This window comes from Canis lupus, chromosome 6, assembly GCF_048164855.1.
Source record: "Canis lupus baileyi chromosome 6, mCanLup2.hap1, whole genome shotgun sequence".
NCBI lineage: Eukaryota > Metazoa > Chordata > Mammalia > Carnivora > Canidae > Canis > Canis lupus.
The window spans coordinates 27,791,330-27,809,705 of record NC_132843.1 but is presented as its reverse complement, the minus strand read 5'-3'; the positions used below and the strand labels follow the sequence as shown (position 1 = coordinate 27,809,705).

General features: G+C 40.7%; 1 protein-coding gene across 14 annotated transcripts in view; it reads right to left on the bottom strand.

Annotated features, from left to right (window-relative positions):
* FHOD3 (formin homology 2 domain containing 3) overlaps positions 1-18,376 on the bottom strand; it is a 463,300-nt gene that overhangs the window by 185,938 nt on the left and 258,986 nt on the right. For all 14 annotated transcript variants that reach the window (XM_072829309.1, XM_072829316.1, XM_072829312.1 and 11 more), the window contains exon 6: positions 4,340-4,434. In XM_072829309.1, coding sequence (XP_072685410.1) covers positions 4,340-4,434 — 95 coding nt within the window. The remainder of the gene's footprint in view (positions 1-4,339; positions 4,435-18,376) is intronic.

Genomic DNA, 18,376 nt, shown 5'->3' with positions numbered 1-18,376 from the left:
TTCCTCTTCCTGGAGCAACTGACATCATGGAGACACCGGCTTAACCGTTCTTGTGGACACTACCTTCACCTCAAAACCAATGTGTCAAAGTATTCCTGCCAATAAATCCCAATATCCAACTTTTCTATTCCTGCCAGGGGCCACACCATAGTCCTGGCTACCCTGATTCAAAACTGCGACTCTATCTTTGATTACTGCTTTTATTTTATTTTTTTATAATAAATTTATTTTTTATTGGTGTTCAATTTGCCAACATACAGAATAACACCCAGTGCTCATCCCGTCAAGTGCCCCCCTCAGTGCCCGTCTCCCATTCACCCCCACCCCCCGCCCTCCTCCCCTTCCACCACCCCTAGTTGGTTTCCCAGAGTTAGGAGTCTTTATGTTCTGTCTCCCTTTCTGATATCAGATTACTGCTTTTATTTACCCATATCCAGAAACCCAAACCAAGGAGGCTTTTCCTCAGAATGTCCCCATATTTCCATTACTCTGTTTCTACTGCAACTTGTGACCAGGTGCCACCACCTCACAGTTTTGATACTGTGCAAGCATATCTATCCCCACTCAGGCCCAAAAGAAGTCTAGAGATCCGTGATCAGCAACCTGGGGCATAGCCGGAAAAAATTAGATTCCACAGGGCTGACAGAAAATGAGAGACAGCAGGGTGAGCCAAGGTGGACAGAAATCCAGAGAGTGCAGATTCCATGACCGCATCTGGAAGCATCCCTGGAGAACCCACAAGGAGATGGGGGACCCTGGGGGCCTCCTCAATGGGCCAGAAGGGGATTCATACAGAGAGACAGACTGTGTTAGAGTGACGACAGGCCAGGCTGTACAAGCTGAATCATTTTGCCCCAATTAATTAGACTTCCAGAGGAAAAAAACCCTCCACACTGTGTGAGAAGTCATGGGATGGGCATCTGCTTCTCACCTCTGACTGGGGAGTTTAAAGACTGGCTTTTGTAAATAAAGTGAAACACTTTATTGAAAACACTTTTTTCTTTCTTTAAAAAAGTGATTATTTGGCTGCAAATGCATCATTTTCTCCTCTGGCTAGGAGTCTCAAATATCTGCAAATATGCATTGCATAATGACCCTCTGGCAGGCTGCAAAATCACATCTTGTTGCCTTTCATGGGAGGAAAATGAAGAATTATGAAAACAGAATGACAAGGAAGGTTTCTTTAACCCAAGATTTCATTTATCAACTCTGTGCCTGTTTAAGGCAAAAAGAGCAGGATCTTAAGGTAAATCTTTTAGGTTCTGAGAAATCAGACTCTTAGTCAAAAGAAAGCCCTAGGGCCTCTAGCTTTCCTGATTTCTTAATTTGAACTGGGAAAACCTACACATAAGGAGGGGATAGTGGCTTCCTTCTCAAAACCTAAGGGCTTCAGGTCGGGGCAGCTATGCTTCTTGTAGATTCCTCACTATCCACTATCCCTGGGAATGAGGGGGGCAATGTCAGGGGCCACTGTTACTGGTTTTGCAAGAAGAGGTGATCTCATTAGAACGATAGGAAAAATCTGTTTGGTGGCTGCTGCCACTGTTGACTTTCGACCACTAGCCTGGAGCCAAGTACACCCTGTAGAACAAAGCGGGACCTTTATCTGACAATAGAGTGAGTGAAGGGACATAGGCTATGGTGTCACCCATAGTCATCCTTCTTCACAACACTGTAGGCTTCAAGGCTCAGGCCGACCATTGGCTCTATTTTCTAGCTCTCATAGTGACTGGCTCAGCGTTGAACACAGGAGCTGGAGACTATTATGGACTCTCCTTTGGGAAATGAAAGATGGAGAAGCAAACCAGCACTGATCCACAGCTGGGAAGGAGGAGAACACCCCACCTCAGACAAAGCCCTGGGGAGAGATGCCCAGGGTCACAGGCATGTGTGTGCTGAGGGTGCATAATTCCTATAAACTCATTCTTCAATGCTTTTAATTTTATGATTTCTCCATGCTATTTAGAAATGCAATAAGGGGGTTCCCTTTCAATTGCTTTCCTTAAAAGAATGATTTCTAAGAAACATCGGCAGGATGATACTGCAACCCAGGAGACTCTGAGCTCTCCTCCCATTGACTAAGCAGAGAAATGATCTCTGTTGGTCCTGTTTCCTTTTTCTCTTCTCTTTTTCTTTTCTTCCCCTGGGGTCTCTCCTCTTACTTTTCTCCATCTCCTCCTTTCTTCATGCCTTTCCCTTTGTTTCCTCCCTTCTCTCCTCCTGTCCCACCACCTAGATTTTGCCCTCATACTCTGTTCTTCCTGCTGATGAGCTAAAAGACTGTCACTTTTCCTACTGTAAGTTTGTCAGGTTTTATTTAAGAAAAATAGGGCTGGCTATTGGTGTTTTATCATGGCTATAATAATGGTACAAAGATTATTTTTTTGAGGTGGGGGAAGGGAGGAGGGGAAAAAGAATATAAGCAGACTCCATGCCCAGTGTGGAGCCCAATGAAGGGCTCAGCCTCATGACCCTGAGATCATGACCTGAGCCAAAATCAAGAGTCAGATGCTTAACTGACTGAGCCACTTAGGCTCCCCCAAAGATTTTATTTATCTCCAAAATGTACCAAAAGTCCGTTTCTACTGCAGAATCTCTACACATCTCCCTACACCATGAAGCCCTTGAGACAATCCAGGGAGCCTTGGGAAGGGAGCAGCATCCAAATGAACGAAGGTTGAGGAGGGCTCCCAGCATAAGGAAAACACAGAAAACACTGAAACAGGATATGAGATATCAATCTTCCCTCAGCCTGGCTAATTCAACCTGGCAAAGCCAGCATTTCATTCAGCATCGAAGGTCACCCACAACAGTTTGTAAATAGAGTCATTTCCATTTTCCACAGGAAACAAAGCCAAATATGAGAGAAGGAGGGAGGGAGGGAGGGGGAGAGAGAGAGAGAGGAGGAAAGATTGTCAGTCTTCTGAGAAAAGCTGTTTCTATTTCTAGTATGAAATGGGGGGGCGGTCTATCATCAGTAATGTGAGAAGAAGCAAAATTGCGAAGGCGATATAAGGGTCAAGCATGGGTCTGGGTCCCATGGAATCCTGCATATCCATCCCCCTCACAGAGAAAAGGGTCTCCCCACGACACAAGGGCACCATCACTGGGACTCTGGAAATCTGAAAGGATAATGAAACTCAAATGGGATCTGTTCTCCACACAGTCAAATCAGGGCTGAGCCCTCTCGAAGCACAGCAGAGTCTTTGGGAAGCAGGTAATGGCAGACATCAGGCCAAGGGATGGGCCTCACCACAGTGAGCTCAATGCGAGGGGACACCAGCCTTGACAGGTTTGCCAAACTAGGTATGGAAGCAAGTATGAGGGTGGGGAAAAGTTTGTGTGAACTACATACTCTCCAGGGACCACCTGAGAATGCTGTGGTGATTCTGTGATCTGTGTAGGTCAGGTTCAGGTCCCCCAGCCAGGCCTGCAGACGCCACTCTGCCTGACCCTGCTGCCCCCACTACAGCCGCTTAGATCTCCTCCATGATGCCCCACCCCACCCTCATCCCAAAAGCTGGCCACACTCCAGCCTTGGTTCATTTGCCCCTGCTCAGGACAGGATCCCTTCTTATTCATCCTCAATACCCCCCTCCACCCGGGTCTCCCATGGCCCCACCTGAGAACCCAGAGAAGACCACACCAGAGCCTTTCCCAGCTGCCGATACACATCAAGTGGCAGGTAGGTCTGTTTCCTTAGTGGAGCACGCCACACCATGCCTGGATAGAGTCACCATGTGCCAAGATCCATGGGGGAAGTCAGAGGATTCTCATAACTAAGCACTACTTTCTCAACTACAAAATGGGGTAATGTTACTTATCCTATCACGGTCTTATATGGATTAAAGAAGGTAATGCTTGTAAAGCACCTACAATGGTGCCTGGTGGCTGGTCAATCATTACTAAGTGTTAGTTACTTTTATAACTGATGGTAGAGTTGAAAGGTGGTCTCAAATTCCTTTAACCACATACAGGAATAAGCATATACATATGTACAACACATAAATATGTCCTTAAATGACTGAGCACATGAAGACAAAGTAGAGCAGTTAAGATTGATACTGTCTATGGTACAATCTTTTAATTAAGTATTAAAAACCAGAGGTGCTGGAAGAATCAAAGCTTAAAACGAGGAAATATAAAATGCATTAGAAATTTAAAAGCTTTTTGCAATTTGAGTGTATTTTTGAATCCATAAAACAGTAGTCTTCATTTGTACTATTACAGGGCTTGAAACCAAGCTGAATAGAATTTCTCCTTTCTCAGAGAGGAGAATAAAAAGAAAGGTATGTGACATGCAAACTGAATAAAATGTTCAACTAAAACCTTCTCTTACCTTTGACCCAATGAGAGTGTACAGCCACTGAATCGTTTCATTGTGGTTTATTACTCCATTCATCCCATCCACATACAACATAATCTGGCCCAAAGCTACAGAAGAGAGGAGAAAAAGGAGGAGACATTATGGTTTTATATGTACATGTAATCTTCAGTGATCATGTCAGTTGAGATTTTCATACTTTAAGTACACCGTGTGTCACAAACCAAATTCGAAGAGTTTTCCTGAGCTGTGAAATTAGTTAAATCTCATCTCAGAGAGAAAGTGTTAACCATCGCAGAGGAAGCAAGGGCTATTCCTGGTGTCTGGAAGATGCAATTAAGGTACCAAATCCAGTGATTGTTGTTTCTGTGTGTCTTGATCTATAAGTGCATGTTTTTATGTTTCTATATCTGTGTGCAGTCCCAGACGGGGCAACAATATCCCTCGGACGGTGTCTGGATTGTGACCTCCTACTGGGACCAAGAGGAAAAATCGGGTTTTTAAAAACAACCTGGCAGGTCTCAGATGCTATGGAACCACTGGGCTCATACATTTTTTATCCCTTAGATAAGAGATAAATTGTTTTATTATTTGTAACTCCTTTAAAAGACTTCAGATTAAAAAAAAAAAAAGTCAGAAAGCATGAAAAAAATCATCTCTCAGAAACCAAGTCCCGGATTCCTAGCTAGGGAAAAGACAGTCACTACATATTATCTTCATTCACCAAAAAGAAAATACAGTCATGTTACTACCTTTTTTTAAAATAAATTTATTTTTTATTGGTGTTCAATTTACCAACATACAGAATAACACCCAGTGCTCATCCCGTCAAGTGCCCCCCTCAGTGCCCATCACCCATTCACCCCCACCCCCCGCCCTCCTCTCCTTCCAACACCCCTAGTTCATTTCCCAGAGTTAGGAGTCTTTATGTTCTGTCTCTGTTTCTGATATTTCCCACACATTTCTTCTCCCTTCCCTTATATTCCCTTTCACTATTATTTAATAAAAGATTAATTCTAATTTTTCAGTTCCTGTATTATAAAAAACCATTTAGATTCTAGATAATGAACAGAAGTTACATATACCACAAAAATAGGCTTCCTTAAATCATGTGTGACCTCCTAAATCTTCTCTCACCCATAATTAATTGGCACAGGGCTGATATTTTTAGGCAACACTTTTTTCCTGGCCACAGTAGGACATCTCATTGTAGAAAATTGGAAAATACAGAATAGTGAAAATAACTCATAATTCCATAACTTAAGGATAATCATTCTTCATATATGGATCAATCCTCCATTCTTTTATTTATTATACATGTGCACTCACACAAACACGTGTTTCTATGACATAGGTCATAGAAAAATGGTGTTGAATGAAAACAGTAAAACACAAAATAGTGAGTATACACTAATTCCAAGAATAGAAATATATCTGTGATGTTAAAAAATACATATTATTCTAGCCAAAAAAGATGAAACAAAACCACATAATCGTTGAGAAAAATGATGCTCTTAAATATGCAAAAAACTCAAAATTTTAAAAAATATATTCTTGACACAACAAACACTGTATTTTTTAAAATAACAGATTTATATTCTATTTAATAATGAAGCCCTGGAGATATAAATCAGAACTAAAAGATGATGTCCACTAATCCCCATGATTATTTAGCGCTGTTACAGAATTTCAGGCAAATTTAAAAGACATGAGAATTAATGAAAGGTAGGATGGTTGGAAAGGAACACATAATATCATCATGTTTGCAAGAAATATAGACCTGGCTAAAAATTCATCTACAGAATTTACAATGAAGAGATCACAATTACAACCACTTTCTCATTTTCATAAGAAAGTTGTAACTTGTATACAAAAAAAATTCAAGTTTAATGTAAAGACATAATGGATATACAACAGCAAATATGATAAAGGTTTAGATAATTTATTGTTTAAATAATTCATAAAGTGATAAGAAAATACTAAATACCAAGAGAAAAAATCAAAGCATTTCATAAGAGAGATGACAAGCTTGTTTATGATAACACAAAAATTTGTCCATCATCACTATAATAAAGAAATTAAAACAATAGTGAAGTAGCATTTTCAGTGAAACCAGTAAAAGGATTTTTTAAAAAAGAAATAATTAGGTATCAAATACTAGAGAGTTAAACAAGTAACTTCACACATTACAAGTGGCAAGGCAAACTGACACAAATGCTGTAAGAAGGCTACGTTAGTGCCTTTAAGTGCCTTTAAGTGTTTTAAGTTGTTTACATTTATTTAATGACCACTGTATGTCATGCTATGAGAGGGCATTTTATATGCATTATTAATACAATAGCTCTCTGCAGTGGATATTGTTACCCCCATTTGACAGAAGGAAAAAAAAATGAAAACAAGGCTCTGAAAAGTATAGGATTGTACTCTAAAAACCCCACTGATAACAAGGGATGGAGCCCACCGGCAGTCAGGGCAGGCAGGCTCCTTTATGTCAGTACGGGGAGCCTGAAACTCCTCTCTGAGCTCTTCACTGTGATTTCACTGGTGATTTCAGGGATCTGTCCTAAGGAAATAACCCCAAGTTAAAGGGGGGGCGGGAGCAGCAGCAGCAAATAGTCACTGAAGTGTCACCTGTAATATTAAAATTAACCAGGACCTAAATATCTATCATAGTTCTAGAACTCAGCTTTGGTAAATGACTACATAGGTTATGTCCCAACTCATAAAATGTTTCTGATAAAATAATTAAAAAGTAGAAAATTATAAACATGACATTATGCAATGGAACACCCAAATCTTCATGCATCAAAGGGAAGAAAACCACATGAAATACTAAGCTTACGATTGGATATCTATTCTTTGGATGTGTTTTTTTTTTTCCTTTTGTTCTTGTCTTTTTCCATTAGGGGCATTGATTATGTCTATAATAGAAAAGTAAATAAATATACAAAAAGGGAACAAAATAAGACTATATAACAAAGTGTTAGGGGTTTTTCTTGGTTTTCAGAATTTTTTTTCTAGCCTATCCCTCTCCATGTGCTCCTCCCTCGTTCAGAAAGATACACTCCCTCCCCATTTCAGGGAATAGCTCTGAGAATTCAGCACATACCACCCCTCTTTTCCCCTTTCCCCCAGCCTTTCCTCCATCCACTCCCACCCAAAACAAAGAGGCAAATCTCCAGGGAAGAGGAGTGTGCCCCACTGTCCTTTTCCCATTCTAGGTTTACTGTTGAAGAAGCAAATCCAGAGGCAGATTTTAACACTTTCTTCTAAATTAGCTTAACGCATGAGGGAGGCCTCCTACTCTTCAGCCTTTGGGAAGACGCATCCCTTGGGAGGACCTTGCTTCTAAGGCTGAAAAGCTGGGAATGGAGGTCTTCACCTAACTTCCCTGGGAAGAAGGTAGCCACAAAATCCAAGTCCCTGCTGCAAAAGAAGGCTGCAAAGTGAGATTTAAAAACCAACTGGAATTTCTGTAAGCTTTCTGTGACCAGCTTCCCTCCAGGATTGTATTCTTATTAACAAATCACACTGGCTATAACTCTCCCAGAAAGCCCATGTCTAATAGAATTCAAGTTTCTGATCACACTGATTTGTCCTATTTTGATCATCAAAAGCTTTCCCACTAGATCTTTTTTTTTTTTTTGTCCCCTGACCCTAATGCGGAAGCACTGCTTCCTGTCACATCCACTGCAGACACAAGAGGGCGCTAAATAGATTCAAGTGGGTTAATATTGCACCAATTCAACCTCAAAAACCCACCCAACCTAAATGTGGGCCAGTGAATGAAACTCACACAGAGAGAAAAGGTAGATGGCCTGGGCCACAGAAGCCATGAAAACCAGTGATCTGCATTTTAAAAAAGGATCAGAAAGATGAGGATGTCAGAACAGAGTGGCAGGTAACAGCCAGGGTCTGAAAACAGACTGCCCAGAGCATTGGTCCTTCTGTCTCTGGTGGAATTTACTCTAGGTATCCCTAGGAATATCTGTGCTTCAGTTTCCTCCTCTCAAAAGTGAGACAGTAATATTGTAGTATCTATTTTACAGGGGCGTTGCAGGGATTGAGTTAGAACAATGCCTGACTCAGAGGTAAGTGCTCAATGAATGTCATATCAACTACCTCCATGAAGTGGATCCATTATCTACTGAAGCCAAGCATACTCTGAAAGAATCTAAAAGACACAAAGCAGACCCTCTGCCTCATGCCAAGTCATAAAAATGTTCTCCTGTATTTTTCCCTAAAAGTTTTGTAGTTTTACTTATTTAGATATGTGATTGATAATCTTTGTGTAAATTGTGAAGTTTAGGCCGAGATTCTTTTTTTTTTTTTTTTCCGTACAGATATCCACTTGATCTAACACCTTTTGAAGAGATTGTTGTGTTTTTATGTAATTGCTTTTGAAAATTGGGGAAAAAAATCAATTGGCTCTGTTTGCGTGGGTCCATTTCTGGACTCTATTTCATTCATCTGTCTGTCCCTTTTTCCAATACCACACTATCTTGGTTACCATAGTTTTAGAGTAAGTCTTATTTATAATCAGGTAGTATGATTCCTATAATTTTTACTCTTTTTCAAAATTCTGGCTATTCCTATTCCGTGGCCTTCCCATATAAATTTTAGAAACCGCTTGTCTAAATTACCAAAAATGTTACTGGAAGTATTATAAGAAATACATTAAATCTATAGATAAACTGAGAACTGACATCTTTGCTATGCGGATTCTTCTAATCCATGAACCGTCATGTTTGTTAATTTAAATCATCTGATTGCTTTCATCAGCATCTTGTAATTTATAGATTCTGTATGTGACTTTTTGCTAAATTTTAAGTCTTTCACAGTTCTTGGAGCTATTAGAAATTATACGTTAAAAACTTTTTTATTCTCAACTAATACTAGCAAACAAATAAAATCAATTTTTGTGTGATGACCTGGTATCCTATAACTTTGTTAAATGTATTAATTCTAGGAGATTTTAGGTTTTGTTTTTGTAGATTTTGGAGACTTTCTACTTAGACAATTTTGCTGTCTGTGACTAAGAACAATTTCATTTCTTCCTTCCCAATCTATATTCTCCTTTTCCTCCCTCACCTGACTGCAATGGTTATGATTTTCAGTACAATGTTCAACAGAAGTGGTAAAAGTGGACACCCTTGCTTATTCTCAATAACAAGGAAGATAGTCTTTCACAGTTATGATATTAACTGTAAGGTTTTTTACATTGCCCTTCGTTAAGGTAAAGAAGTTCCCTCCAATTTCTAGTTTGCTAAAAACTTTAATAACTGCATGCTGAATTTGTCAAATGCTTTCTCTATTTCAACTAATATTATCATGTGGTTTCTCTTCATACTGTTAATGTGGCAGGTTACACAGATATTCAGATATTTGAACTAGGCTTGTATTCCCCTCTTGGCCATGGTGCATCATTCTTTTTATATATTGCTGCATTTACTAATATTTGCTAAGGATTTTTGCTTCTTGGTTCATCAAAGATACTGGTCTGTAGTACCCTATCTTTGTCTCATCTCATATCATTGTAATTCTGGCCTTATCAAATGAAGCATTTTGGGAAGCATTCCCTCTGCTTCTACTTTCTAAAAGAGATTGTATAAAAATTGGTTTTATTTTGTCTTTAAATGTTCATATTCACCAGGAAACTACTTGGGCCTGGAGATTCCTTTTTAAGAAGACTGGTAATTGCAAATTAAATTTCTTCAGTAGACACTATTAAGAATAGTTAAAATAGGTTAATCAGGTTATCCATTTCGTCTTTCATGAGCAATGGTAGTGTGTGGCTTTTAAGGAATTGGTCCTTTTCATCTAAGGTTTCAATTTTATGTGCTTAGAATAGTTTATAGTATTCTATTACTCATTTAATGTCTGTGGGGTCTACCATGATATCCTCCTCTCTTCATTCCAGATGTTGGCAAATAGTGTCTTTTTTCTTCCATCATTATTGCTGGCCATTTTTCTTTCAAAAATTTATCTTTCTGTTTCACTGATTTTTTTCCTTATTATTTTTCTGTCTTCAATTTCACTAATTTCTAGTCTATTATCTTTTTAATTTTTTTTATTATTTATTTATGATAGTCAGAGAGAGAGAGAGAGAGGGGGGGGGGCAGAGACATAGGCAGAGGGAGAAGCAGGCTCCATGCACCGGGAGCCCGATGTGGGATTCGATCCCGGGTCTCCAGGATCGTGCCCTGGGCCAAAGGCAGGTGCTAAACTGCTGCACCACCCCGAGATCCCTCTATTATTTCTTCTACTTGCTCCAGTTTTTCATATTCTGGTTTTCTACAGTGAATGTTTTTATTATTTTTTTTCTAATATAAGCATATAATCCTAAAAGTTTCTCGCCATGCATTACTTCAGTTGCATCTCACAATTTGTGATTATTTTGCATTTCCACCTTGTTTCGAAATACTTTCCCATTTCCATTGAGAAGTTCTCTTCAATACACGGATTGCTTAAAAGAATGCTGTTTAATTACTAGGCATATGGAAATATTCCTGTTATCTTGGTTATTTATAGCTTTATTCCATTATGGTCAGAAAACCTATCATATGGTTTTCTTTTAAATTTGCTATGGTCTGTCTTATGACCCAGGATGCAGTCTGTCTTGGTGAATATTTTATGCACACTTGAAGAGTATGGATACTCTGCTGTGGTTGGTAGAGTGTGCTAAGAATCTCAATTAGAGCTGGTTGGCTAGGGGAGCTGTTTAGTTCCTCCACAGCTTTGCTGATTTTCAGTCTACCAGTCCGATGGATTACCAAAGAAAGGAGTGTTGAAGTCTCCAACTATATAACTGATGATTTTCCATTTCTTATTTAAGTTTCTGCTTTATGTATTTTGAAGCTCTATAGGTTTTTCATTTCTGAGTGAACTAATAACCCTTTCAACATTATAATATCTTTCTTTGTCCCTTGCTGATTTTTTAAATTTCATAATCTACTTTCTCTAATGATCATAGCCTTCTTTTGATTAACGTTTGCAGGGTATTTATTTCTGTATCCTGTTGCTTTAAAACTACCTATAGCATTATAATTAAAGTGGGTTTTTTTGTAGGCAGCATTTAGTTGGGTCCTATGTTTTCATTTTGATTTTCTCTGCCTTTTAATTGCTGAGATTAAGTCAGTTATAGTTAATTATTGGTGCATCTGAAGTCAGGTTTATCATTTCTAATCAGTCACAGAGCCCATCTAGTGAGCTTTTTATTTTGGTTATTAATTTTCCATTCCTATACTTTCAATTTGGTTCTTCTTTATATCTTCAGTATCTCTCTTTGCTTAGACTTTCTAAGTGTCACCCTTTCTTCCTGATGCATTTTTAGAATGGCTAAAGTATTTGAAAAATTTAATATCTATATTGCCTTGGCACTGGGGTCTGTTGATTTATCTTTTCCCATGCAAGTTGAGATTTTCCTAGTTTACTTTATGCCAAGTAATTTTGGCGTATTTCCTGGACACTTTGAAAAATTTAAGACTGTGGGTTTTGTTTAAATATAACAGAAAATGTTGACATTTTTTTTTTTGTCTAAGCAGGCAATTAACCTGGTTCAACTCATGCCACAAGTTCTGACCTGCCTTTCACGGGCTCTGGTTCTAATGCCAGTTCCATTTTCAAAGTTCTTACTGTGCTTTTTGGATTGGTCCTGCATTTGTCCCATCCACTTTGAGACTTGGACATGACTTACCTTATTGTTTCATTCTCAGATTCACTAATATGCCATCTAGGGTCTGAGTCATGCGTGTACAGTTTGTGTGAACCCAGGGCTTCATAAGAGAAAGTCTCCAGGTACCTTTCCTGAGCCTCTCCTTCATTATCTCCTTGATACTTTTAGGTTCCCTGGGGCTCTCCATCTTAGTCCTTCAGCCGGAATGCTGAGTCATCATATACCCTACCCTGCCACTTATTTTCTGTGACTGTGTCCATACCTGGAACCAAGCTATGGGAGAATCAAGGGGAAAAAAACAACAGTGTTCACCTGAACCTCATGTGACCACAGTTCCATTGGAGGAAAAGTTTATGTGTCCCTCCAAGTTTTAGGTGCTATGCTCCCCCACCCCCCACAACCCCAGTGCTCGACTGTCCACATGTTACCATGGCTGTTGTCACTCTGGCATTACCTAGGGCCTGAGGTGCAACATAACACAGAAAGGAATAAGAAACATGGGCAGCATTTTGACACTGAGTGTTTGGAGTCCTTTTTCCTCTGGCTCAAGCCAAAAGCAGAAGGCTTCTCCTGGAATGCTCTCTGTCCACACCAAGGCCAACTCCTGGGTTTCAGGCTAATTGGAATCCAGACCACAGAATATAAGAAAAATGTTAAAAGCACCATCAGTTCAATGCCATTTCACAATCTCGACTTCTTCCCCCCACCTACCACTTACTCTTCAGAGTCCTCAAGTTGTTACTCAATTTGTTTGTCCCAGGCTTACAGCTGTACTTAACGGGAAAGATGGGGTCACATGTGTTCATTCCATCTCATCCAGAAATGAACTCACACCCTGCTCTGCAGCAGCAACGTGGAAGGTGGCCTAGAGAGAGTGTCCTGTAGGGTGTGTGGGGGGAAGCGTGTCCACCAGAACTTGGCCTCTGTGCTCTAACCTCATGGTTTTCCACGTTTTCTCTCCTTCCTTCCTCCTCCCCTTATTTTTACTTTCCTTTCTTCCTCTTTTATTGTCCTTCCTTTTTTAAAGCTGGAGGTCTTCTACTCCAAGGAGCCCTTAAAAGGAATCCTAACATGGTCAACGGATAATTTGCAGATGCTTTGCTGGATTTTAACTGCTTCTCGCATCTTAACACTGGACCCATCACCCCCACCCTGCCTACCGCACACAGAACCTAGTCACCCAGGCTAGACAGTTCAGGTGTAAGCCTGCATCTTTAAACACCTCTAGTGAGCTATAAAAATCAACCTAGTGAATCTGAACCAGCAATATTTTTTTTTTTAGGAAACAGTAGAAAATAGAGGCATTTCATTTATTCGGAAAAGGACTATCTTTATTCTAGTATAAATAAATAGGAATGTTTTCTTCCTGTAGGTGTTCAGCCACAAAAGTTAAGAATCTACTCTTGCAGACTCCTTCCCTTATCCTCCATCACCAATGAGTCACCAAATTCCCTCAATTTGTCTTCTACAACAGGCTGCAGATTCATCCTGTCTTCCATCACTACCTCACGTCCAGCTTTCCTTGTCTTTTTCAAATTACAGCAACCGCTGATTCCCTGCTGGTGTCCCTACCTTGACTCTCACTCTTTAGCTAATCCTATGGTAGATGTTGTTTCCACCCAATTTTCCAAAGCATCAAACATGTCAGCTACAGCTGGAAAACCTTCTGGCTCCCTCCTACCTCAGGATGAAGCCTGGGCCCCTTCCCTCTCCAGCCAACCTGCGTGATTCCAGACCACCTGGGCTCCTGTGCCTCTGAACCTACAGCCGCCAGGCCACCAACACTAAGCCTCTCAACCTTGAATTTGTTACCCATGCCTCTTATTTAAGAGAAGTCTTTGCATATAAAACATACATTTGTTCTACAAACCAGAGCTAGATGTAATTTTACTTAAAAAAAAAAAAAAAAAAAAAGAATTTCTGACACCGCAGAGACATACAACTAAACAATCCCAAATGCCTTATTGGCCTGCTTGTTCATGTCCTTTCCTTTGCCCAAAGATGCCAAAAATGCCATGGAAGAGGCTGGAAGTTAATTCCTTCCTGGCAGAGTCACTGTGATTTTTTTAAACAAAGAGCTCAAACATTGATGCCCAGTGTAGTCTTTTAATAAACCCTTCACCCCCCATTCTTTCCTGTACTCAATATTACAGTGACATTACAGGTCACACGTATTCTGGAAACTGGCACAGAATTCGAGAGCTACACTGCCTTCTTTGGTGGGGCGGGGGTGGGGGGGGGTTGGCGGTTCACACACAATTCAGGTCTAAGTATTTTTTTTAATTTTTATTTATTTATGATAGTCACAGAGAGAGAGAGAGAGAGAGAGAGAGAGAGGCAGAGACACAGGCTGAGGGAGAAGCAGGCTCCATGCACCAGGAGCCCGACGTGGGATTCGATCCCAGGTCTCCAGGATCGTGCCCTGGGCCAAAGGCAGGTGCCAAACCACTGCACCACCCAGGGATCCCAGGTCTAAGTATTTTAAACGCAATAAAATAAAATAAAAATAATAAAATAAACAAAATAAAATAAAATAATAAAATAAAATAAACGCGTTGTTGTTGAAGTGCTGTTTTAAGTATGGAGAGATCACACAGTTTACTACAAAACAGTCCTTTTATATACTAGATAAGGCTTGGTTTGTAAACTAAGTATTCACTTGCAGAGTTGACCCTACAGCTCCATCATGCAACAAAAGATTCCTCCCACTGAAGTCAGAATATCTCAACTTATCATCCCACATCACCTTCCTACTTTTTTTTTTTTTTTTGCATGTTTGGGTAACTTTTCATTTTGATAGAAATCCAAAATTACAAAAAAGTTGCAGGGATAGCACAAGGAATCCTTATTTACTTGTATACATTTTACCCAAATTCATTAATTGTTTCCATTGTATGCTGTGTACTTTACCATCCTCTTTCTCTGAGCTTTTAAAAATTCTGAAATAAAAAAGTGGTTATATTTAAATGTACAACATGATGGTCTGATACACATACACACAGTGAAATGATTACTACAGTCAAGTTAATTAACATATCTCCTCACATGTTTAACATCTGTGTGTGTTGGGAACACCTGAAACCTACTCTTAGAATATTTGAGGAATTGAATACAGCACTAACTATAGTCACGCTTCTACATTAGATCTCTAGACTTATTTATTGCACTCACCCATTCTCGATTTCCTCTTCACAAAAGCATGGGAAGGAAAGCCTACTCTACAGCCATTTCATAAGATACTTTACCATTTGAAAATGTGACTGCAAATCACTATTTAACCCAAAGTACAGAAAAAGAGACTGTATGAAAAATTAAAGAAAAACTGCCTTGCCACAAGGGCAACCATCCGCTACTAACAATTATTACTGGTCACGAAGGTATTTCCTGGAACCAGGGGAGGGTGACCTGTAATTTGCCCATTGGGAGTGAAGATGGATGTTGCCATGTCATCGGATACAACCAGTTCTTCCTGGAGGCAGATGTAAGCCCAAGATTGGCACTGCTTTCTTCAGCCAGAACCCAACCAGACCTCTGACAATGCTCAGTGAGACTTCTTAAACTGAAGTTATCTCCAGAGAGGTTAAAACCACTGCTACTACTAAAATCTTATCTTCTGGGAAGACCTAATTCATCACAGACACAAGATTTCAACTTATTTTAATCACACCATTAGAACTCACTTTTTAAATCGCAAATGGATCTGCCGATCCCCAACTTTCATTTTGCACCAAAGTCCGCAGTAAATAGTGAAAAGAGGTTGATAACATTGACATTCTTGGAAAGAAGTGGAAACCTTGGAGTCTGAGTTATTATTATACTCTTCCACTTAACTGTCTGCCCTAAATAACAAGCCTGGGCCCAGTTTTCCCCAAGGGCAACTGTCAAAGAAATACTCTTTCAACACCAATTACTGCATGAAAATTAAGGAGAATAAGCTGCCAATTCTAGACTGGAGACAAGAATTTAATCAGCACAAAGAGCTCCAGCAAGGTGTCAAAGTTTTGAGTCCCCAGCTGACATCTAGCAGTATTTGCAATGCAAATTTTCCAGAGCATTCTTAGAAAAATTACTAACCTCTCCTCACCCCTGAATGCCCAAAAAGTCCCCAAGATAAATTTTAAAATAAATCAGGCCTAAGAGCCACGCTTAACACTCGCAAACTTAACCACTAAGTCTCATCTCAGTGAAGGGAGGGCCTTCCACCCAGGCTCCCTAGAACAGGCTCATTGGTGTGGTTCCTTCTGATGGACCTTCCCACCGTGTCATTATGCAACCATGCCCCGGCCCCATCCTACTCCCCTATGTAATACCACTCACACAGGACCTATTTGCTTCTGGCCCATTCCTTCACTTTTCAACCAGCAGCAAAGCTCAAACCCCAATTTCTCATGCTCTAAAAGTAGACCTTCACCCGCCATCAGTACAGGAAGTGCCTTATTACTGCCAGGGCTACTGTGGCCTCAATCACACCTAGGCTCCCTGGCCTCTCTCAATCTCTGCCATTCCACATTCCCCTATTTTTTAGATAAGGAGAAACCAATGGAATGAAGGCAGGTGTAATACATTAGCAGCTTTTGAGCTTCTAAAAATTTTTAGCAGCCCCTAATTTCTCTATGAAAAGAAGAGTCACATTAATGATGTGATCTATGATGATCTTCCAGAACTTTCAGCGAGTGACATGAAAGCAGATGTGCACACCATCCCCAAGGCACCTCAGGGCCTGAGATGAACTAAACCAGAGACTCCACAGGCCCAGCAGTGACCCACTCATCCTGCTCATCTCACGTGCTCCACCTAAACCCTGCTCTTCCTACAGAGACCCAGGGTGGCACCATGGATCTGTGACATAGGGCTCACTTGAGAGTGCCTCTGGAGAAGCAGCTCCTCCCCTGACCTAGGGAGGGGACACGCAGGAGGCAAAACACAAGGGATGCCACCCTCTGAGAGGCTTACCTATATTCTGGGATGACAGAGACAATAGGCATGAGGCTTGGAGAGAGCACTTAGACTCAAGTGGGGTGGGATGAAGTGGGATGGAGCTCATAAACACTCCAATTTAGAGAAGAGTGGGGTTGGTATGAGACTAATTAGAGAAGGCTTCACAGAAGAGGGCAACAGAGCCATACCTTAAAGGCTGGGGCACACTTCACTACAAGAAAACAGAGAGCTTCCAGGGCATGAGAAGAGAAAATGTGCATCAATGCTCCCCCTGATTTCTGCTTTCAGGACAGCGTAGCATCAAGAAAAACTCATAGTGGGACCCAGGGAGCTGTTTTCCATGTTGCCTTCATCAATTCCTAGTTCTGAACATATGCAAGTTACCCAGCATGAGCCTTGGTTTACTCGTTTATAAAATGGAAGATAAGTCCCACCTGGACCCCCAGTTGTAAAGATGAAAGGAGGTTCTGTATTAGCCCAGCATGTGGCTGATGGTCCAGCAGCCCTTGCAATGCTTCTCTTTAACTGATCTCTGGACTTCAGCTGTCATCTGGGAGACAGAAGGGTTTAACCGGAAGACTTTCTAAGCCCTTCAGCTCTAAAATCCTTCCTTTTCCTAACATTACTCAAAAGCCCCTTGTGGGGATGTAATCTGAAGTGTCTGGCACCAGGGGGAGCCCTTCTAATGGCCCGCAGTCCCAGGCCACCAAAATGTGACTCCATAAAACTTAGAAGTACACTTCTGGGCATTATTTAAAGCAATCAGAGTATATACCAGTACACTAATTCTGTACTTCTATGTAGAATTTCGACACCTTTAGAATTCTAACTTCCTAAAAAAGGCCTGATTTACTAAACTTCCAAACTTACTTACAATTCTACCAACTACTAGTGAATATGCACCAAGAGGGGACTTGCCACTGGCCCCTGCAGGGTGCTGCCTCTGCACCTCCTATAAAGAACCTGTGCCCTGTAATTATCCCAGGCACTGACCCTCCTCAGGGCTGTCAGGCAGGGCTGCAGCGGAAAATCATTACCTGGGAAGTCTGAAATCTGGGAAGCCTTAAACCAGGGGGAAATTCATTACCTGGGAAGCTCCCCACCCTTAGAGCCCCACCTCCAGCACCTAATTGGTCCTGGATGTGGACCTGGCATCCATGGTTGTCAAAGTTCTGCAGGTATTTCTTCTGAGCATCCAGAAGATGTGAACCATTGGAGGATACTAAACTATTACCTAAGAGATGTGCTTGGGTTAGGCTCTCTCTCAGCTCACTCACTCTTAGTACTTGCTTTTTAACCAAAATCAAACTCAAAGGCAAACACAGAAAAAAACAAAATCCCATGTCCAACAACAATTTCCCATGCTTTCCAACTGGGCAGAGGACTGTGGATAGGGACAAGGTAGGTGACACTGGTTTCTACCAGCCCAGTCTACTTCC